This window comes from Scyliorhinus torazame, chromosome 30 (assembly GCF_047496885.1).
Source record: "Scyliorhinus torazame isolate Kashiwa2021f chromosome 30, sScyTor2.1, whole genome shotgun sequence".
Lineage (NCBI taxonomy): Eukaryota > Metazoa > Chordata > Chondrichthyes > Carcharhiniformes > Scyliorhinidae > Scyliorhinus > Scyliorhinus torazame.
Genome location: NC_092736.1, coordinates 23,427,913 through 23,450,382, shown reverse-complemented (window position 1 = coordinate 23,450,382; position 22,470 = coordinate 23,427,913). Strand labels below are relative to the sequence as shown.

The 22,470-nt window shown below is 50.9% G+C and overlaps 1 protein-coding gene across 1 annotated transcript in view; it reads left to right on the top strand.

The window, feature by feature from the left end:
- The window catches only part of cib2 (calcium and integrin binding family member 2), a 150,698-nt gene extending 147,158 nt beyond the window's left edge, over positions 1–3,540 (top strand). Inside the window, exon 6 of the mRNA XM_072492965.1 lies at positions 1,319–3,540. Coding sequence (XP_072349066.1) covers positions 1,319–1,340 — 22 coding nt within the window. The 3' untranslated portion in view covers positions 1,341–3,540. The remainder of the gene's footprint in view (positions 1–1,318) is intronic.
- The last annotated feature ends 18,930 nt before the right edge of the window (positions 3,541–22,470 follow it).

Sequence of the window (22,470 nt, the reverse complement as noted above, 5' to 3'; positions counted from 1 at the left end):
CATAAATTCAGATAAAGATTATTTACTATTTCAATTGCTCCAGTTCAAAAGGGGAAGATATTTAGAGTTGCATTGCCAACTCAGTCCATTATGACCCCTGCTTAGACCCCTAGGTTAAAGGTCAAAGACTCTTTGCCTAAAGGCAACATTTGACCCGAGTCTGCCAGTAAGGGGCATGAGCGAATTTGCTGGGAATCTGGGGCAGATCTGTCTACTGGTTCGAGTCATTCCTGGCACAAAGGATGTTTGGTTGTAGTTGTTGGGGGCGAATATCTCAGCCCCAGGACATCTCTTCAGGAGTTCCTCAGGGTAGCGTCCTAGGCCCAAACATCTTCAGCTGCTTCATCAACGGACCTCCCTCCATCGTAAGGTCAGAAATGGGGATGTTCGCTGATGATTGCACAATGTTCATCACCATTCGCAATTCCTTGGATACTAAAGCAGTTTATGCCCATATCAGCAAGATCTGGGCAATATCCAGGCTTGGGCAGGTAAGTGGTAAATAACATTTGCCAAGGAATGACCTGACCCTAAGAGAGCATGTGTCAACGATGGTTTAGTGGGTAACATTCACTTCTCTGGCCGTCTTGTGGGGCAGTGGGTAGCTTCTCAGAAGCTCCGGGTTCGAGTCCTGCTCCAGGACTTGATGGTTACGGAAGGTGTGTTCGTTACGCAGCCACACAATTATCAAGTTGCAAATCCTTCCAAACACACCAATGGCTGGCGGTAAGAGCGGGAGAGACTCCTGGTCAGCCTCGCTTGATGAGGAGTGGCTCCCTCTCAAACGAGACTAGAGACCTGTTCCAGGAATAACTAGCTATGGAAACAGACAAAGGTCTGCCTTATTGCACCACTAGGTCACCACCGTCAAGATCAAGATTCACTTCTCCGAGTCACTGGACTGGTAAACCAGAGGCCTGGGCCCTAGCACATGGAGACATGGGTTCAAATCCCACCACGGCAGCTGGGTAGAGTTTGAATTCAATTCAAATCTGGAATAGACAGTAATGGTGACCATCAAACTATCATTGATTGTCACAAAAACACACCAGGTTCACTAACGTCCTTTAGGGAAGGAAATCTGCCGTCGTTACGTGGTCTGGCCTACATGTGACTCCAGGACCTTTGACCTTCCAGAACATCTGACAATTGAGACCCAAAGTTGTAAAATTCACTTACCAATCAGGACGGTCCCGTTTTGGTTGCGTGTTGGGGTGGGGTGGGTGAAGGGTGTGGAGTTTATTTATCGGGGGACAATCATTATTTAAAATGTCAACTCTTTGCTCAGTTGCATTTCCTATCTCTTCTGCTTCTCCAGCACCTTCCACATTCGGATCTGACGGGACGGGCAATGTGATGGGTACACAGGAGATCGCGACTGGCTGCCCTCTGATGCCATAACCTCTCGGGACCCTTTGATGGGACATGGAGCCCCTTCAGCTGAAGACACGGAGCCTGTGGAACTCTCCTCCATGTCTGCCGGACTGAGAAAGGGAGACTGGCTGGGTTGCCGGTAAATTGAGTGCTCCCTGCTCTCTCTCTCTCGGCTGCTCGATTTGACATTCTGAGGCCTCTGTAACCGGGAACTTTCCCGGGACCATGGACATTCCAGAGCATCTGGCAATCTCCTGACATTTTCTTATGTTTCAGAAGTTTATTCTAGGACTTTCTACTGGAGGCCAAGATGGAAAGTGAAGGGGCAAACGTCCGCACTATAGGAAGCACAGGAAAAACCCCTAGGGCTAAAAACTCTTTAACGTCAGTATTTTCTATCAGTACAGGCAGTGATGCTTTATCGGGGTTGCAAGGAAACATTTCTATTTCTTCAGTTTTGTATTTGCTTGCTGCAGATGTCTAAAGTATTACTGTTCATTCACGGTTGTTTATTGAATGGTGAACGGGCTGATAAGGAAATTCCCCCCCCCATCCTACCTGAAAGACATTCTGGCTGGTGTTGGTGACTGCTCTGTGCAGGTATGCAAGGATTGGCGTGTGAAAACTTCAATCCTTTATCCCTTTCCCACTCGCCTTCCCTGTCCCTTTTACTTGTGAAAAAATACCTGATGACACACACACACCTACTCACAGACACGCACACTCATGTACACACACACACACATATTCATAAACACGCAGAGTCATATACACACACACAATCAGACACCCACACATGCTCACAAACACGCACACTCATGTACACACACACTCACAAACACACACACTCATGTACACAAACACACATACTCACAAACGCACACACTCATGTACACACACACACACTCATAAACATGCAAACTCATATACACACACACACTCAGACACACACACCTACTCACAAACACACACACTCATGTACCCACACACACACTCACAAACACACACACTCATGTACACACACACACTCATAAACATGCAAACTCATATACACACACACACTCAGACACACACACCTACTCACAAACACACACACTCATGTACACACACACACACTCACAAACACACACACTCATGTACACACACACACTCATAAACATGCAAACTCATATACACACACACACTCAGACACACACACCTACTCACAAACACACACACTCATGTACACACACACACACTCACAAACACACACACTCAGACACACACACCTACTCACAAACACGCACACTCATGTACACAAACACACCTACTCACAAACACGCACACTCATGTACACACACACACTCAGACACACAATCACACAAAAACTCATACAAACACACAAACACTCACACACACACATACAGACATGCACATACGCACACACACAAATACAAACACTCATATACACACATATACACGCACACAAACACACACAGTTACACACAGACTCAGACAGACAGCACACGCCCACCTACAAACACGCAGGCACACATATTCTCACAAACACACGCACACACTCATACACACACATACACACATGTATGACTCTCGCGAGGGGGGGGGAGGCAGGGGGACACACACATTGTTATTGTGACAGGGTCTGTTTTTCTACTCCTTGCATTTTGCAATGCTGCAGTTGGATGGCTTTTCGCTAACAATCAGGCAGAGCACAGCGCCAGTACCGAGGAGAAAACAAAGACCATTTCTTGAACAGCTATGCAATCTTGATCATAAAACTGCATGAATGTAACCTTCTTCACCAACCCTCACGGCCCCCCCCCCTCCCCCACTCCTTGCTGCAACCCCCCGCCCCCGCCATCTTTATATTCCAGTGTCTCATTATTGATGCATAATGACAATCATGTGACTGTGATACAGTCAGTGAAAGGGCTCTGTCATTAAACTGCTGGGATACATCTCCCCAATTTATCTTCTAGTGCTTTCCTCTTTAAAGACTTTTTAAATTTTCCTTCTGTCGCTTTTGTTGACTGCGACCAGATGTGAGCGATCGATGCCCACCGATATCTCCGTTCCCAGCGTCAGGCCTTGTTGGAAACCTCGGGATATATTTTGAATATATGGCCTTTCTGTTGCTTGTTGTCTTAATAAATAACTGGAAGCAAACTGGGCGGCTTCGAGCATACTCTTGGTCAGTGTTACCCACCCCTCTGCCTCCCTCACCCGTGCACCACACACTCCACAGCAAGGCAAGGTTTGACCACACGGAACTGCGAGGAGAATATCTCCAATTGAACAAATGTGGAGCCAAAGTGGACAGGCTGAGAACACAGCATTTCATCAAAATTAGAATAATATCTTAAAGATATAATCATAAAATATATAAATAATAAAGGTATTTTATTCAAGAAACATATTTTCACCCGCAAAAGCTGAATTGCAGTGGGAATTACATTGAAACATTCGTACATTATGGGTGCGATTTAATGGAAAGGTGTCAAAGAACAAAGAACAATACAGCACAGGAACAGGCCCTTCGGCCCTCCAAGCCTGTACCGGTCATGATACCACCCTTGGCCAAAACCCTCAGCACTTCCTAGTGCCGTATCCCTCTTTTGATTTGATTTGATTTGATTTATTATTGTCACATGTATTAGTATACAGTGAAAAGTTATGTTTCTTGCATGCTGGACAAACAATGCATACCGTACATAGGGAAGGAAGGAGAGACTGCAGAATATAATGTTACAGTTATAGCAAGGTGTAGAGAAAGTATCAACTTAATACGAGGTAGGTCCATTCAAAAGTCTGATGGCAGTAGGGAAGAAACTGTTCTTGAGTCGGTTGGTATGTGACCTCAAACTTTGGTATCTTTTTCCTGATGGAAGAAGGTGGAATAGAGTATGTCCGGGGTGCGTGAGGTCCTTAATTATGCTGGCTGCCTTTCTGAGGCAGCGGGAATTGTAGACAGCGCCAACGGATGGGAGGCTGGTTTGCGTGATGGACTGGGTTACATTCACGACCTTTTGTAGTTTCCTGCGGTCTTGGGCAGAGCAGGCTCCATACCAAGCTGTGATACAACCAGAAAGAATGCTTTCTATGCTGCATCTGTAGAAGTTGGTGAGGGTCGTAGCTGACATGCCAAATTTCCTTAGTCTTCTGAGAAAGTAGAGTCGTTGGTGGGCTTTCTTAACTATAGTGTCGGCATGGGGGGACCAGGACAGGCTGTTGGTGATCTGTGCACCTAAAAACTTGAAGCTCTCGACCCTTTCTACTTCGTTCCCATTGATGTAGACAGGGGCATGTTCTCCACTACGCTTCCTGAAGTCGATGACAATCTCCTTCGTTTTGTTGACATTGAGGGAGAGATTATTGTCGTCGTACCAGTTCACCAGATTCTCTATCTCATTCCTGCACTCTGTCTCGTCATTGTTTGAAATCCGACCCACTACAGTGGTGTCATCAGCAAATTTGAAGATCAAGTTGGTGGGGAATTTGGCCACACAGTCATAGGTGTATAAGGAGTATAGTCGGGGGCTGAGGACACAGCCTTGTGGGGCACCGGTGTTGAGGATGATCATGGAGGAGGTGTTGTTGCCTATCTTTACTGATTGTGGCCTGTGGGTTAGGAAGTACAGGATCCAGTCGCAGAGGGAGGAGCCGAGGCCAAGGCCACGGAGTTTGGAGATGAGTTTCGTAGGAATGATACCCATCCTATACCCATCCTTTCCATGTACTTGTTGAGATGCCTTTTGAACACCGTTAATGTCTCTGCTTCCACAACCTCCCCTGGCACCGGGTACCAGGCACTCACCACCCTCGTTCCAGGCACTCACCACCCTCGTTCCAGGCACTCAAAGTTTCAAAGTGTAATTTGTGGCAGGCCTTGCACCCTGGCAATGCCACCTGGGTGCCAGACTAGCACTGCCCAGGTGGCATGGGCACTGCCAGGTTGGCATTTTCTGAGCACACATGATTGGGCTGGGGGTGCCGGGCACCCTACTATAGTGTGTTTGGGCTGGGGGTGGTCGGGGATTGCTCAGGACCCTCGGAGATCAGGACGTCATTTAACAATAAGCCGTTGAAGATGAGAATGTGACTCTTGATTCAAGAGTTCACCCCAGTGCCGGCAATAATGGGCCGAAAGACATTAAACCGGGGCACGGTCCTGCCCTATCAGGTAGATATGAAAAGAGCTAGTAGCTCTGTTTCCAAGAAAGGCAGGGGGGTTTGCCCTTCCTGGTCCTGGGATGATATCTTTTCCCACGGCAGCACGGTGGCACAGTGGTTAGCACTGCTGCCTCACAGCGCTAAGGAGCCGAGTTCAACTCTGGCCTTGGATGACTGTGTGGAGTTTGCACATTCTCCCCGTGTCTGCGTGGGTTTCCTCCGGGAGCTCCGCTTTCCTTCTGCATTAAAAGGATGGGCAGGTTAGATGGATTGGCCACGCTAAATTGCCCCTTAGTGTCCAAAAGATGTGCAGGTTGGGTTAAGGGGTTATTGGGCTAGGGCGGGGGGGGGGGGGGGGGGGGGAATGAGCTTGGGTGGAGTGCTCTGTCAGGGGGTCGGTGCAGACTCAATGGGTCGAATGGCCTCCTTCTGGGCTGTAGGGATTCTGTGCCACTTAATCAAAAAAAAGCAGAATGCCCGGCCATCATCGCGTGGCTTTTAGTGGGAAATAGGAACCGAGGTAGGCCCCACTGAGCCTGCTCCACCATCCAATTTGATCACGGGGCCCCATGTGGGATCTTGCTGTGCCTGCCACATTTCCCACGTTGTGATTCCGGCAGGATGTCCCACGTCTGCCAGGCGCTTTGGTAAGTCCTGAGGAGGCCACAGGAAAGGCTAACCTTCCTTTATCCATCCCACTATGAAATCGTAGCTGTGGGTTCAGGTGGGCGCACCCTATTACGACGGGATACATCAGGGGCTCCCCACAAAGTGATGACTTTGTCAAACCATCGGGTGTCTTACGTGAGGCTGGATGTATTCCATTCAACAGGCGAATTAAACCGAGCATTGAAACATTTTCTCTTCAGTCGGAAATGATTTAAGTCTGAAAGGATAAGCGTTTGGTTCAGATAATTACGCACATGTCCCAGTCTAACCTGGCAGTAGCAGCGACAAATTCCATTTCCACATTTTCAGAATGAATGATATTCAATCACACGTCGATGGACCTTCTAAAATTCTCAAGGTGAGGCAGGAACGGAATAGGCGAGGAACATCACTGTGGCACAACATGACGATTCAACGTTACCATGTAAGGAATAGAAACAGAGCCACTTTCAGTTCCGTCCCAAAATGAAATCAGTTACACTTCCCGAGGCAAAATGCTGATGTGGTTTACCTGGGAATACCTCTTCCGAATTAGTGGCCGCGATTTAACTGGGAAACATCTATGTGCGGTTTTGGGTGGGTGGGTTTCGCGGGGTGTTTCTTGGTGGTTGCAGCGTTAAGAAGCATCCGCTATTCAACAGCACTTTTTTGGGGGGGCCTCTGAATTCCTCTCCACCGAGACTGCACGTTGCGATTCCGGCTGGGCGTCCCTCGTCATTTCCTGCTGGTTAAAGGCTCCTCGCCGATTGGGGTGCCATCTTGCCTGGCTTCCCCGATCTTTACCCCCACCTTTCAACCCCCCCCTGTTTTTGACGACACCCCCCACAAACCTCAGGAAGGCCCCCTCTCCACCTGGTAAGGTCCCCCCTGGGGCCTGATTCCTGGCACTGCCAGGTGGCACTTCCAGGGTGCTCAGGTGTTACTGCTCGGGCGCCAGGGTTGCAATACCAGGGTGCCGCCCTGCCCTGTCCTGACTACACGGGGTCTTTAATGGCCTGGGAGACCCCTCCCCCCAGGTGCCATTACGACTGATCCACGTTTGTGGAAACCAGTACTAAACGGCACCCTGGCGAGACCGCCCAGGCCCAGCTGGGAGAATCCCGCAAACATGGGCGAAATTCTCCGGAAACGGCGCGATGTCCGCCGACTGGTGCCCAAAACGGCGCAAATCAGACGGGCATCGCGCCGCCCCAAAGGTGCGGAATGCTCCGCATCTTTGGGGGCCGAGCCCCAACATTGAGGGGCTAGGTCGGTGCCGGACGGATTTCCGCCCCGCCAGCTGGCGGAAAAGGCCTTTGGTGCCCCGCCTGCTGGCGTGGAAATGACATCTCCGGGCGGCGCATGCGCGGGAGCGTTAGCGGCCGCTGACAGCATTCCCGCGCATGCGCAGTGGAGGGAGTCTCTTCCGCCTCCGCCATGGTGGAGACCGTGGCAGAGGCGGAAGGGAAAGAGTGCCCCCACGGCACATGCCCGCCCGCGGATCGGTGGGCCCCGATCGCGGGCCAGGCCACCGTGGGGGCACCCCCCGGGGCCAGATCGCCCCGCGCCCCCCCCAGGGCCCCGGAGCCCGACCGCGTCGCCTTGTCCCGCCGGTAAGGTAGGTGGTTTAATTTACGCCAGCGGGACAGGCATTTTAGCGGCGGGACTTCGGCCCATCCGGGCCGGAGAATCGAGCGGGGGGGGGGGGGGGGCCCGCCGACCGGCGCGATTCCCGCCCCCGCCGAATATCCGGTGGTGGAGAATTCGGCAACCGGCAGGGGCGGGATTCACGCCAGCCCCCGGCGATTCTCCGACCCGGCGGGGGATCGGAGAATCTCGCCCCATATTTTTAAATGAGCCAAATGGATCATTAAAATCTGCTGATCTGGACCACGCCCAGTGAGAGTGAGATTCAGATCATGATGTCTCGCGAGACTCCGCTAAATCTTGACCAGGGACCGATGTAAGTCACAGGGAGCGCAGGGGAAATGGGTGAATGCGACTTGATAATAACAGGGAAGCCAAGTGGAATGTTGGCCTTTATTTGAAAGGGAATGGTGTGTAAAATCAGTGAGGTCCTGCTAAAACAAGGCACCAGTTAGACCACACCTGGAATACTGTGAACAGTTTTGGTCTCCTTATCTAAGGAGTGATATTGGATTGGATTTGTTTATTGTCACGTGTACCGAGGTACAGTGAAAAGTATTTTTCTGCGAGCAGCTCAACAGATCATTAAGTACATGGGAAGAAAAGAAAATACATAATAGGGCAACACAACATATATGGCACCGGATGAAGCATACAGGGTGTAGTGTTAGTGAAGTCAGTCCATAAGAGGGTCATTTAGGAGTCTGGTGACAGTGGGGAAGAAGCTGTTTTTGAGTCTGTTCGTGCGTGTTCTCAGACTTCTGTATCTCCTGCCCGATGGAAGAAGTTGGAAGTGAGTAAGCCGGGTGGGAGGGATCTTTGATTATCCTGCCCGCTTTCCCCAGGCAGCGGGAGGTGTAGACGGAGTCAATGGATATACTGATATACTGGCATTGGAGGCAGTGCGGAGAAGGTTAATCGCTCGCCGGAACGCCCCATTGTAGCAAGAGATGCCATTTTGAAATGGCGTCCCAATCTCCAACCTTCCGCCCAGCCCGAAAGCAATATGCAGCCGTGTCCCCTGGGAGACCCCCATGAGTGCTGATCTGCCTGGTCCATGTTTCTGGGGACCAGTGCTGAACAGCATTCGCCCAAGGTCTCCAAGGCAAAGGGGATGAATCCCAAAGCCTCTGGTACCTCGGGAATCTGCACATTAGAGTGAGGATTGCGGCCTTGCTCTAATGTGCCGATTTGCTGAAAATCCATTGTGGGCAGGATTCACATCGCAACGTCTGACGAGGTTGCGTTGAATCGTACGAGGCGTTGCGAGCTGGGTAGATCCTGGGAGCGGGGTCTCCCGGCTTTCAATGGCCATGCTGTGCCACGGCGAGCTGCTTTTTGGGCAGGGCGTGACTGCTGGTTCGCTCTCATAGAATTCTCAGGGGGCTTGACAGGGTAGTTACTGAGAGGCTGTTTCCCCTTGTGGGAGGACCAGAGGACGTAATCTCAGAGTAAGGGGTCGCCCATTTAAGACAGAGATGAGGAGAAATTTCTTCTCTCAGAGGGGAGTGAATCTGAGGAATTCTTTACCACAGAGAGCTGTAGAGGCCGGGTCATTAATCATGTTCAAGGCTGAGACAGAGAGATTTTTAATCAGTAAAGGAATCAGGGTTATGGGGATAAGGCAGGAAAGTGGAGTTGAGGATTATCACTCAAGGGATGCACGGTGGCGCAGTGGTTAGCACTGCTGCCCCACGGCGCCGGGGGTCCTGGTTCGATCCCGGCCCCGGGTCGCAGTCCGTATGGAGTTTGCACATTCTTCCTGTGTCTGCGGGGGTCTCACCCCCCACAAGCCAACGATGTGCAGGGTAGGTGGATTGGCCACGCTAAATTGCCTCTTAATTGGGAAAAGGTTGTAGGAAATGGATTATCACATCAGACCTGTCACAATCTCATTGAATGGTGGAGCAGACTTGAAGGGCCGAATGGTCTACCTCTGTTCCTGCTAGCTATGGTCTTGATCTCATCAAGGCCATATACTCTTGGTGTCCGGCGTCTGGTTGCTCTTGTGGCGTGGATTATCAGCTGACACTCCCAGAGAGTTATAACGGCGATAGGTTTGAGCTGAACGATGCAGGAAGAAATCTAACCTCAGGCACACATTTTGTGACCCTGGCCTCTGGCGAACACAGAACCTCACAGATAAACAGGCTCCTTGGATGGGCGAATCGCAGAAGTCACTAAACATAGAACAGGGCGTGCCAGCGAATTGTGAAATCCATTAAGTGAAAGATTTATGGAGGAGTTTTCAATTCCGTGGTTTTAATGGGAACATTTCCTTGTCTGTGTTTGGAACAGATTAACTATCACCAGCGGCCCAGACGGAGTGTCGTTGGGGACGATCATTGTCGGAGTTCAATTGGACCTCGATGATAAAATAAAAGCACTGTTCCCCAAGCTGCCAGGGACGGCTGGAGTTTGCATTGGAGCTTTTAAGTTGCCTTCAGCAGCAGCAGATACGAATTTGTCTGAAAAGCTCTGGTTATTCCCTCCCCATCTGGGCAGGCAACATCTCATTCAGTCCTCCGGTTGTTGCGAATCAATTTTCCCATTGGCAGCACTGCTCTGCCAGCGGGATTCGCGGCGGTGTGGGGCGGTTACAATAGGAAATCCCAGTGACAATCGGTGGGAAGATAGAATCCCACCCCAGGTCACCGCACCATAAGAAGGACAAACTGACTTGGGGGCGTGGAGGGGGGGGGGTTCACCAGAACCATATGGGGGTTTAAAGGGTTAAGTTACGAGGAAAGGCTGCACGGACCAAGTCTGCATTCCCTCAAGTACAGTTTTTTTATTGCGTTTTCATATTTTATGAAGTACAGAAGGTTAAAGGGTGGTAGCGTTGAGAATTTTAAGTTGATTCAAAGGATTCGACAGGGGAGATAAAGAAACTATTCCCCCTAGTGGAGGGGGCAGGGGTTGACAAGAAGAGCCTGAAAGTTAGTTCAGGGGTGATGTGAGGGAGCACTTCTTCATGCAAAGGGATTTGGAAATCTGGAGCCCCTTGCGACCCCCGCCCCCAACTGAAATGTTGGCGATGCTCGGGCTCAAATTGAACAGTTCAGAGCTGTGATTAGGTTTTTTGCCCAATGAGGGATCTGGAACAAAAGAGTTACAGTGCAAATCAGACTTCACTGAATTGCAGAACAGATTTGAGGGGTACAATGGCTTCCTCTTGTTCCTGCTAAACATTGCTGATGAGTCCTGAGGCAGGTTAACTAAGGTAATGAGGCGGGTCGCACAATGGTTAGCACTACTGCCTCACAGCGCCAGGGACCCGGGTTCGATTCCAGTCACGGGTCACTGTCTGTGTGGAGTTTGCACTTTCCCCCAGTGTCTGCGTGGGTTTCCTCCGGGTGCTCCGTTTTCCTCCCACAGTCCAAAGATGTGCAGGTTAGGTGGATTGGTCGTGCTAAATTGCCCCTTGGTGTCCAAAGATGTGCAGGTTAGGTGGGGTTATGGGGATAGGGCGGGGCAGTGGGCCTGGGCAGGGTGCTCTGTCGGAGGGTCGGTGCAGATTCGATGGGCCGAATGGCCTCCTTCTGCACTGATTCGATGATGCCGCACTGACTGGGAAATGGCCCAGTGCCACTTTGTGGAGCCTGTTATGTTTGCCGTGCTGGGCGCCAGTGGCATTTTGAGGAGGATGCCCAGGATACCAGTGGCACCTCGTGCATTAGAGTGCCCACCAGGGAGGGCACCTCATTACAAATAGGGCCTATTCCATCACGTATTTGATTGGAGAGTTGAGTAGGGTTCAGGCTCCAGAATACCGAATAACTCCTAGTTGGCTTGTGGGTGAAGGGTTGTCGCAGTGTCACAATGTTTGTGGTGCCCACTCTTGTTAATTCCAACAATGTCATGTTGGGGAAGATTGAGTCTGAAACTAACCTGCATCTCAAAATGGGTTTATTTCCAAGTCCGCAAAGTAGAACATAGAACATAACAGCGCAGTACAGGCCCTTCGGCCCTCGATGTTGCGCCGACCTGTGAAACCGCTCTAAAGCCCATCTACACTATTCCCTTATCGTCCATATGTCTATCCAATGACCATTTGAATGTCCTTAGTGTTGGCGAGTCCACTACTGTTGCAGGCAGGGCATTCCATGCCCTTACTACTCCCTGAGTGAAGAACCTACCTCTGACATCTGTCCTATATCTCCCCTCAATTTGAAGCTATGTCCCCTCGTGCTAGACATCACCATCCGAGGAAAAAGGCTCTCACTGTCCACCCTATCCAATCCTCTGATCATCTTGTATGCCTCAATTAAGTCACCTCTTAACCTTCTTCTCTCTAACGAAAACAGCCTCAAGTCCCTCAGCCTTCCCTCATAAGATCTTCCCTCCATACCAGGCAACATTCAGGTAAATCTCCTCTGCACCCTTTCCAATGCTTCCACATCCTTCCTATAATGCGGCGACCAGAATTGCACGCAATACTCCAAATGCGGCCGCACCAGTCACAGACTCTCCCAATTCCTCCCAGAAACCCAGCGTGAACTGGTTTAATTAATCTATCCAATGAGGGCCTAATCCTGCCCCACTTGGAGAAGGTTGTACTTAGTTACCTGCTTATATAAATTTGCAGCAAAAACTCAACATTAACAGCTCTCTGCAGACAGTCCGATACCTTTGGCCTTGACATTAAACCCCCAAGACTGACAGGAGAAGGTCATTCTCCGGGATTTGAAAAACCTGACGGGGAAGAGGAGGCAGGAACACCGGGTTCCATGAGGTAACTGCCTTTTCCAGCACACCTTATCATAATAATAATCTTTTTTATTGTCACAAGTAGGCTTACATTAACACTGCAATGAAGTTACTGTGAAAAGCCCCTAGTCGCCACATTCCGGCACCTGTTCGGGTACATGGAGAGAGAATTCAGAATGTCCAATTCACCTAACAAGCACGTCTTTCGGGATTTGTGGGAGGAAACCGGAGCGCCCGGAGGAAACCCACGCAGACACGGGGAAAACGTTCAGACTCCGCACAGACAGTGACCCAAGCCTGGAATCGAACCTGGTACCCTGACGCTGTGAAGCAACGGTGCTAACCACTGCGCCACCAGTCAGGAGGGAGAAGGAGTGCTCAGCCAACCCCCAGCGTCCCTCCAGGAAGCATTCAGCCTCTGTCACAATCGCCCCCTCCCCACCCAACCCACAATGCCTCACCCCCTCCCTCCTGATTACCCGGGGCCCATCCCTGAGGCCCAAGATGTGCAGGTCAGGTGGGTTCGGCCGTGATCGATGCCTGGGGTTACGGGGATAGGGTCGGGGAGTGGGTTGGGATAGAGTGTTCTTTCGGAAGGTTGGTGCAGACTCGATGAGCTCTATGGCCTCCTCCTGCATTGGAGGGATTCTCTGTTTCGTCCGTCTGCGCATCCAGCGTAGAACAAACCTGCCAGTTGTGTGGGAAATGGGAGAGGAAAGTAAATAATGAGGTCCTGCCATCGAATTCGTCACAGCCTCAGCACCTCTGGTGTCACAGCGGTTCAGTGCCGCACATCTTCCTTTCCTCCCTGTCAATACTGTGCTCACTCACCAGCCACCGCCGGCCGAAAATATGCTTTGTCCTGACACAACGTGCAAGCAGCTGGGATTCTCCACAACTATCAGCCTCTGGGGGACAAGTAGAAAGCGTTCGGCTTCAAAGAATCATTTTCAACATTCAACTCTGCATCTGAAATGTGAAGCCCGTAAAGGAGCTGAAAAACCCTGTTGTTAGGAAGATGAATCGTAGAATCACAGAACCTCTACCGTGCAGAAGGAGGCCATTCGGCCCATCAAGTTTGCACCGGCCCTTGGAAAGAGCATCCTACCTTGGCCCACTGCCCCGACCCTATCCCCGTAACCCAGTGACCCCCACCAAAACCTTTTTGGGCACTAAGGGGCAATTTAGCATGGCCGATCCACCCAACCCCCACGTCTTTGGACAATAGGAGGAAACCGGAGCACCCGGAGGAAACCCACGCAGACACGGGGGCGAACGTGCAGACTCCACACAGACAGTTACCCAAGCCGGGAATCGAACCTGGGACCCTGGCGCTGTGAGGCAGCAGCGGTAACCACTGTACACAAAGGCCAGCATTCCATTACCACCAAAAACAATTATCCTTAGCGCCCAAAGGTTCAGTGGGGAAACAGGGCTAGAGCGGGGATTGCTCTTTCGAAGGGTCGGCTCAGACTCGATGCGCCGAATGCCCTCCTTCTGCACTGTAGGGATTCTATGATTGGAATATAAAGACACCAGGGTTACGCTGCAGGTTTACAAAACCCTGGTTAGATCCCACTTGGAGTCACAGTCAGCAGTTCTGGGCACCACACCTGTGGAAGGATATTTTGGCTTGAGAGGGAGTGCAACATAGGTTTACAAAAATGATACCTGGACTACGGGGGTCAAGTTACGAGGAGAGATAACACAAATTAGACCTGTTTTCGCTAGAGTTGAGAAGGTTAACGGATGATCTGATGGAAGTATTCAAGATATTAACAGGGAAAGACAGGGGGCGCAATTCTCCCATCGGGAGTCTAAGTGCCGATGCCAGAGTGAAAACCGGAGTGTTTCACTCCGGCGTCGGAGCCCGCTCCCAGCCCCCTATTCTCCCGCCCCCGGAGGGCTAGGAGCGGCGTCGCGTCATTTACGCGCACCGGGCCTTGGCGCCGCGTAAATGACGCCACCCGCGCATGCGCGGTTGCCGTCCTCCCCGGGTCCGCCCCGCAAGAAGATGTTGGATGGATCTCACGGAGCGGCGGAGGATAGCAGGTCCTCCTTCAGAGAGGCTGGCCCGATGATCGGTGGGCACCGATCGCGGGTCAGACCCCATTTGAGGCCCCCCCCCCCCCCCGGTGCAGGAACCCCCCGCACCCACCCACAGGCCACCCCTCCCCAGCGTTCCCGCACTGTTCCCGCCGGCAGCGACCAGGTGTGGACGGCGCCGGCGGGAACCCGTCGTGTTGGGCAGGCCGCTCGGCCCATCCGGGCCGGAGAATAGCCGCTCGCCCGTTGCAAACGGCGATTCTCCCAGCGGCCAGCCGTGATTCTCGCCGGTTTGGGGGGGGGGGGAGAATCGCGTGCGGGTGTCGGGGCGGTGTGGCGGGACACGCGCGGCACACCCAGCGATTCTCCCACCCAGCGTGGGGGGGGGGGGGGGAGGGGGGGGGGGAGAATTCTGCCCAGGGTAGATAAAGATAAACTATTTCCACTGGTTGGAGATTCGAAAACTAGGGGGCGTAGTCTAAACATTAGGGCCAGACCGTTCAGGAGAGATGTTGGGAAGAACTTCTTCATTCAAAGGGTGGTAGAGGTTTGGAACTCTCACCCACAAACAGCAGTTAAAGTTAGATCAGTTATTAGTTTCAAATCCGAGATAGGTAGATTTTTGTTAAGCAAAGATATTAAGGCATATGGGCGAAAGGCAGGTATATAGTTAGGTCACAGATCAGCCATCATCTCATTTAATGGCGGAGGCAGGCTCGAGGGGCTGAATGGCCTCCTCCTGTTCCTATGTCCCTATGAGCTCTAACATTGGAGGTGAATATTTCTACAGTTAAGACAGCACGGTAGTACAGTTGGTTAGCACAGTTCCTTCTCAGCGCCAGGGTCCCAGGTTCGATTTTCCGCTGGGTCACTGTCTGTGCGGAGTCTGCACGTTCTCCCCCGTGTCTGCGTGGGTTTCCTCCGGGTGCTCCGGTTTCCTCCCGCAGCCCAAAGACGTGCAGGTTAGGTGGATTGGCCGTGCTAAATTGCCCCTGAGTGTCCAAAAAGGTTAGGTGGGGTTACGGGGACAGGGGAGAGGTGTGGGCTTAGGTAGGGTGCTCTTTCCAAGGGCCGGTGCAGACTCGATGGGCCGAATGGCCTCCTCCTGCACTGTATATTCTATGATTCTTTCATCTATATGAAATGCGGTGTGATGCGTGACCATTTCTTAAGCCTGATTTTCTTTTGGACGTTAAAAAGGGGACATCATTTTGTTACATTGTTTATTGTACATTCGGGCTTTGTGGCTACAGGAGAATGAGAAGTCAAGCTGAATCTGCAATTTTATTTAATTGCATTCTGCATATTGAACCCCAGCTGATATGAAATCCAACACAATAGCCTTATTCACTCTATTTATATGGCAAGGGTTATAAAGGAAGTTGGACTAACATTGATTCTCATTACACCGTTCTCCTGGATAGATGTTTGATGTACTACCCAGAATTCTTCAGGAATTGCTTTCTCCAACCAAGCGTGCAGTCTAATCTGTGTTTGTAGCCGATCGATTTAAGGTTTCTTTGCTTATGTGAGTCCTCATTGAAAAGCAACTAGGCCCAACGGAGTTAACCCCTGACGTCCCAATTTTACCGTCCGGCACGGGTAAAAGCAGAAAGTAGGGACACAGGGAACAAGCGGGTGGGACCTCGGGCCTGTTCCGCCATCATTCGATCAGACCGCGGCCGATAGGAACCTCAGCTCCATTGACCCGCCTTGGCTCATGCCTTCACACCCTTAGGCCAGCCCAAAGAAGAATCTACCTCAAATTTGAAAGTATCAATGAGGCGCCAGATCTGTGTTTCAGTTGCCTTCAAGGCTGCCAGCCAAATCACAAGGCCTGTTGCTAGGCCTGACTGCTGAGTTGACAGTCTCCCCTGATCGGGCAGCACTCCGTTGTGAAAAGAGTTGAAAAGTTTCACAGAATTCACCCGATGATTTTGTGCATTGAGGTACAAATTAAAATTAATATGTCACTTTCAGGTCTAACCTTTTAAAATTACTCACTGCGTGACCTTGCGAGGGGGCAGTTTAAGTGAAGGCTTCAGTGACGCAAGAATGGAAAGAAGATAATTGGCCTAGGACTTGTTTCAAACATTCTGCCCCTATTTTATGCAAGACATCAATTTTATACATTGAATGCATGGAATTTTACAGAAAAATGTAATTTGGCCCAACTGGTCTTGAGGCTGGATTTTACACTCCCTCCTTTAACCCTCTTCCTTAGCCCCTCAAGCCCAACTCCCCCACCTTCATGCCCCACCCTTCCCCCACTTCACCGGGGCCAGCCAGCCAGCCCCCGCCAATAACCTGGCTTGACTTTCATTCCGGCCTCCATTACCTCCCCCTCTTTGAGGACGAGCTGTACTCCCAGTGGTGGCCACAACTTGAACAGAGCGCTGCTGAGACGACAGAGCTGCCAGCCAATCAAATTGATTGGAACTTCCTCCTCAGGCAGGGGGCCAGAAGTCCGGCCCTGAGCCAATTAACGCCTCAACAAGCATGGACGGGCTGCAGGGCAGCTGTCTTTCTCATGGGGGGTGGGGGGCTGACTTTACAGACAGGAGGGCACGGAGCGTGGCACCCTGTAAAATCCAATCCACACAAAGCTCCTCCCACTCTGCTTCACCTTCATCTATTAGCATATCATAGAATCCCTACAGAGCAGAAGGAGGCCATTCAGCCCATCGAGTCTTCACCAATCCTCCGAAAGTGCACCTGACCTAGGCCCACTTCCCCAGTCATCCAGTCTAACCTTTTGGACACTAAGGGCAATTTAGCATGGCCAATCCACCGAACCTGCACATCTTTGGACTGTGGGAGGAAACCGGAGCACCCGGAGGAAACCCACGCGGACACGGGGAGAGCGTGCAGACTGCGCACAGACAGCGACCCAAGCCGGGAAATCGGACCTGGGACCCTCACGCTGTGAAGCCACAGTGCTAGCCAGACAGTGACCCAAGGCCGGAATTGGACCCAAGTCCCTGGTGCTGTGAGGCAGCAGTGCTAAGCACTGTACCGCTCGCGTCACATCGGCCTTTCCCTGTGAAGACTGAAGCTTGTAGACACCAGATTAGCTTTGCCAATTCCCATGACATTGTGCCCTAGAGCTCAAAGGGAAGGATGAAAGAAGACATTTGGCAAGTACAACGAACGGAGCTCTCTGTCCTCTTCCCCCACCTACAATAATAACATCGGAGTGGTAGGAATGAAGTCCCTACGGCCGCAGGTTCGGAGAGGGCTCATGACAGCCATTAATAACATGCCGAGCAGTTTGTCATGTGAGCTCATAAGACCATAAGACATAGAAGCGGAAGTAAGGCCATTCGGCCCATCGAGTCCACTCCACCATTCAATCATGGCTGATTTCAACTCCATTTACCCGCTCTCTCTCCATAGCCCTTAATTCCTCGAGAAATCAAGAATTTATCAACTTCTGTCTCAAAGACACTCAACGTCCCGGCTTCCACCGCCCTCTGTGGCAATGAATTCCACAGACCCACCACTCTCTGGCTGAAGAAATTTCTCCTCATCTCTGTTCTAAAGTGACTCCCTTTTATTCTAAGGCTGTGCCCCCGGGTCCTAGTCTCCCCTGCTAATGGAAACAACTTCCCTACGTCCACCCTATCTAAGCCATTCATTATCTTGTAAGTTTCTATTAGATCTCCCCTCAACCTCCTAAACTCCAGTGAATATAATCCCAGGATCCTCAGACGTTCATCGTATGTTAGGCCTACCATTCCTGGGATCATCCGTGTGAATCTTCGCTGGACCCGCTCCAGTGCCAGTATGTCCTTCCTGAGGTGTGGGGCCCAAAATTGCGCACAGTATTCTAAATGGGGCCTAACTAATGCTTTATAAAGCTTCAGAAGTACATCCCTGCTTTTATATTCCAAGCCTCTTGAGATAAATGACAACATTGCATTTGCTTTCTTAATTATGGACTCAACCTGCAAGTTTACCTTTAGAGAATCCCGGACTAGGACTCCCAAGTCCCTTTGCACTTCAGCATTTTGAATTTTGTCACCGTTTAGAAAATAGTCCATGCCTCTATTCTTTTTTCCAAAGTGCAAGACCTCGCACTTGCCCACTTTGAATTTCATCAGCCATTTCTTGGACCACTCTCCTAAACTGTCTAAATCTTTCTGCAGCCTCCCCACCTCCTCCATACTCCAGGGGCTGTTTAGCACAGGGCTAAATCGCTGGCTTTAAAAGCAGACCAAGGCAGGCCAGCAGCACGGTTCGATTCACGTAACAGCCTCCCCGAACAGGCGCCGGAATGTGGCGACTAGGGGCTTTTCACAGTAACTTCATTGGAAGCCTACTTGTGACAATAAGCGATTTTCATCTTTCATCTTTTCATGTCTAAATCTTTCTGCAGCCTCCCACCTCCTCCATACTACCTGCCCCTCCACCAATCTTTGTATCATCGGCAAACTTAGCCAGAATGCCCCCAGTCCCGTCATCTAGATCGTTAATATATAAAGAGAACAGCTGTGGCCCCAACACTGAACCCTGCGGGACACCACTTGTCACCGGTTGCCATTCCGAAAAGAACCTTTTATCCCAACTCTCTGCCTTCTGCCTGACAGCCAATCGTCAATCCATGTTAGTACCTTGCCTCGAATACCATGGGCCCTTATTTTACTCAGCAGTCTCCCGTGAGGCACCTTATCAAAGGCCTTTTGGAAGTCAAGATAGATAACATCCATTGGCTCTCCTTGGTCTAACCTATTTGTTATCTCTTCAAAGAACTCTAACAGGTTTGTCAGGCACGACCTCCCCTTACTAAATCCATGCTGACTTGTCCTAATCCGACCCTGCACTTCTAAGAATTTAGAAATCTCATCCTTAACGATGGATTCTAGAATCTTGCCAACAACCGAGGTTTGGCTAATTGGCCTATAATTTTCCATCTTTTTCCTTGTTCCCTTCTTGAACAGTGGGGTTACAACAGTGATTTTCCAATCCTCTGGGACTTTCCCTGACTCCAGTGACTTTTGAAAGATCATAACTAACGCCTCCACTATTTCTTCAGCTATCTCCTTTAGAACTCTAGGATGTAGCCCATCTGGGCCCGGAGATTTATCAATTTTTTATTTTTAGACCTCTTAGTTTCTCTAGCACTTTCTCCTTTTGTGATGGCTACCATATTCAGCTCATGAACTGAGGTGAGGTGAGAGTGGCTGCCCTTGACATCAAGGCAACATTTGACCGAGGGGCTTGAGCAAAGCATGAGTCCGTGGGAATTGGGGTCATGCCTAACACAAAGGAAAGTGGACGTGGTTGTTGGATGCCAATCAGCTCAGTCCCAGGACGTCACTGCAGATATTCCCCAGGGAATGTGGGGTGGGGCTTGGATGGATAGCCGGGGGAGGGGGTTGTGGTGGGATTGTTCAGGGGAGTGGTTTGCGGAGGGATGCGGGGGCAGGGTGCTGGTAACGTGGGTGGGGCGGATAGTTTGTTGGGCGAAGGCAGGACAGAGAGGAGAGAGCGGCCATTTTGAGTTGACTCAAAAGAAAATGGGGGCAATGATGGTTTGGTGATGGCGAATTTAAGGGTGGGTGGGTGGGTGGGGGGGGGGGGGGGTCCAGAAACCCCCAGTGAGGATAGTGACTTGGAATGTGTGGGGGTAGAATGGGCCGGTGAAGCGTTCTAGGGTGTTTGCGCATTTGAAAAGTTTGAAGGCAGGGGTGATGTTTCTTCAGGAGACACACTTGCCGGTTAAGGACCAGGTAAGGTTGGGGAAGGGGTGGGTGGGTCAGACATTCCTTTCAGGATTTGACCAAGTCGAGAGGGGTTGCGACCCTATTTAATAAGAGGGTGACATTTGTGCTGGCTACGGTGGTGCGGGAGATCTAAGCCAAGATCTAGTTCAGTGGCGGAGCAGGCTCGAGGGGCCGAAAGGCCTTCTTCCATTCATAGAAACATACAAAGAAAACAGAAGAAGGAGGAGGCCATTCGGTCCTTCGAGCCTGCTCCGCCATTCATTGTGGTCATGGCCGACATACAAGTTCAATACCCTGATCCCGCCTTCCCCCCATATCCCTTGACCCCTTTAGCTCCAAGAGCTGTATCTAATTCCTTCTTGAAATTACACCACGTTTTGGCCTCAACTACTTTCCCTGGTCGTGAATTCCACAGATTCACCGCTCTCTGGGTGAAGACATTTCTCCTCACCTCAGTCCTAAAAGGCCTTATCCTCAAACTAGGCTAGAACATTCTTCCTGAATCTACTCTGTCTAATCCTGTTAGAATTTTATTTGTTTCGGTGAGATCCCCTCTCACTCTTCTGAACTCCAATGAATATAATGCTAACCGCTTTAGTCTCTCCTCATATGACAGTCCCGCCATCCCAGGAATCAGCCTGGTAAACCTTCGCTGAACTCCCTCCAGAGCAAGAGCTCCATCCACAAGAAATTATTCGAGGAAAATGTGAAGTTTGCTCCGAGCAATGAGGCGATCTGGACTCGGGCTTCTCACACAGCATCTTTAGTCTTCGTGGGCAGCACGGTAGCACAAGTGGATAGCACTGTGGCTTCACGCCAGGGTCCCAGGTTTGTTTCCCGCTGGGTCACTGTCTGTGCGGAGTCTGCACGTTCTCCCCGTGTCTGCGTGGGTTTCCTCCGGGTACTCCGGTTTCCTCCCAAAGTCCAAAGACGTGCAGGTTAGGTGGATTGGCCATGCTAAATTGCCCTTAGTGACCAAAAAGTTTAGGAGGGGTTATTGGGTTACGGGATAGGGTGGAAGTGAGGGCTTAAGTGTGTCGGTGCAGACTCGATGGGCCGAATGGCCTCCTTCTGCACTGTATATTCTCTCTGTCTATCTAGAATGATGGCAAATGACTTCCGGGTGCGGCGATGACCAGCTAAGTCGCACGTTTCGGCAGCTCCCGGTGGAACGGAATTTTGGGCTCTTAATAGGAGCCCCAACGGCAATTTTAACGGCTAAAAGCACTGTGCGGTAAACCAGAAGGGAATCCCCCCTGGACACGGATGGAAAAAGGAGAGGAAAGTGGCCGGATTGCGGTGGATCCTTTAGAGCAGCGGCAAGGAAGGCAAGCAAAAACCAAGATGGCGTCGGAAGGTGGCAGTTTAATATGGGGCCCTGAACAACACGAGTTCTTGAAGCGCTGCGTGGAAGAGCTTAAAAAGGAGATGAAGAAGGAGCTGTTGGCCCCGATATTACAGGCGATTGAAGGGCTAAAGGATGCGCAAAAGACCCAGGAGCAGGAGCTTCGGGTCGTGAAGGCAAAGGCTGCCGAGAACGAGGACGATATACAGGGCCTGGTGGTGAAGACGGAGATGCACGAGGCACAACACAAAAGGTGTGTGGAAAGGCTGGAGGTGCTGGAGAATAATGTGAGGAGGAAGAATTTAAGGATTCTTGGTCTTCCCGAGGGTGCAGAGGGGGCGGACGTCGGGGCATATGTGAGCACGATGCTGCACTCGTTAATGGGATCGGAGGCCCCGACGGATCCGTTGGAGGTGGAGGGAGCCTATCGGGTTATGGCGCGAAGACCGAGGGCTGGAGAAATTCCCAGAGCCATAGTGGTGAGATTTCTCCGATATAAGGACAGAGAGATGGTCCTCAGATGGGCAAAGAAAACTCGGAGCAGTAGGTGGGAGAACGCGGTGATCCGCGTATATCAGGATTGGAGTGCGGAGGTGGCGAGAAGGAGGGCGAGCTTCAATCGGGCCAAGGCGGTGCTTCATAAAAGGAAGGTCAAATTTGGAATGCTGCAGCCGGCAAGACTGTGGGTCACACATCAAGGGAAACACCACTACTTTGAAACGGCGGATGAGGCATGGACATTTATTGTCGAAGAGAAATTGGAATAAGTGGGTTATATATAAAAAAAGAACGTTTGAGACAAAG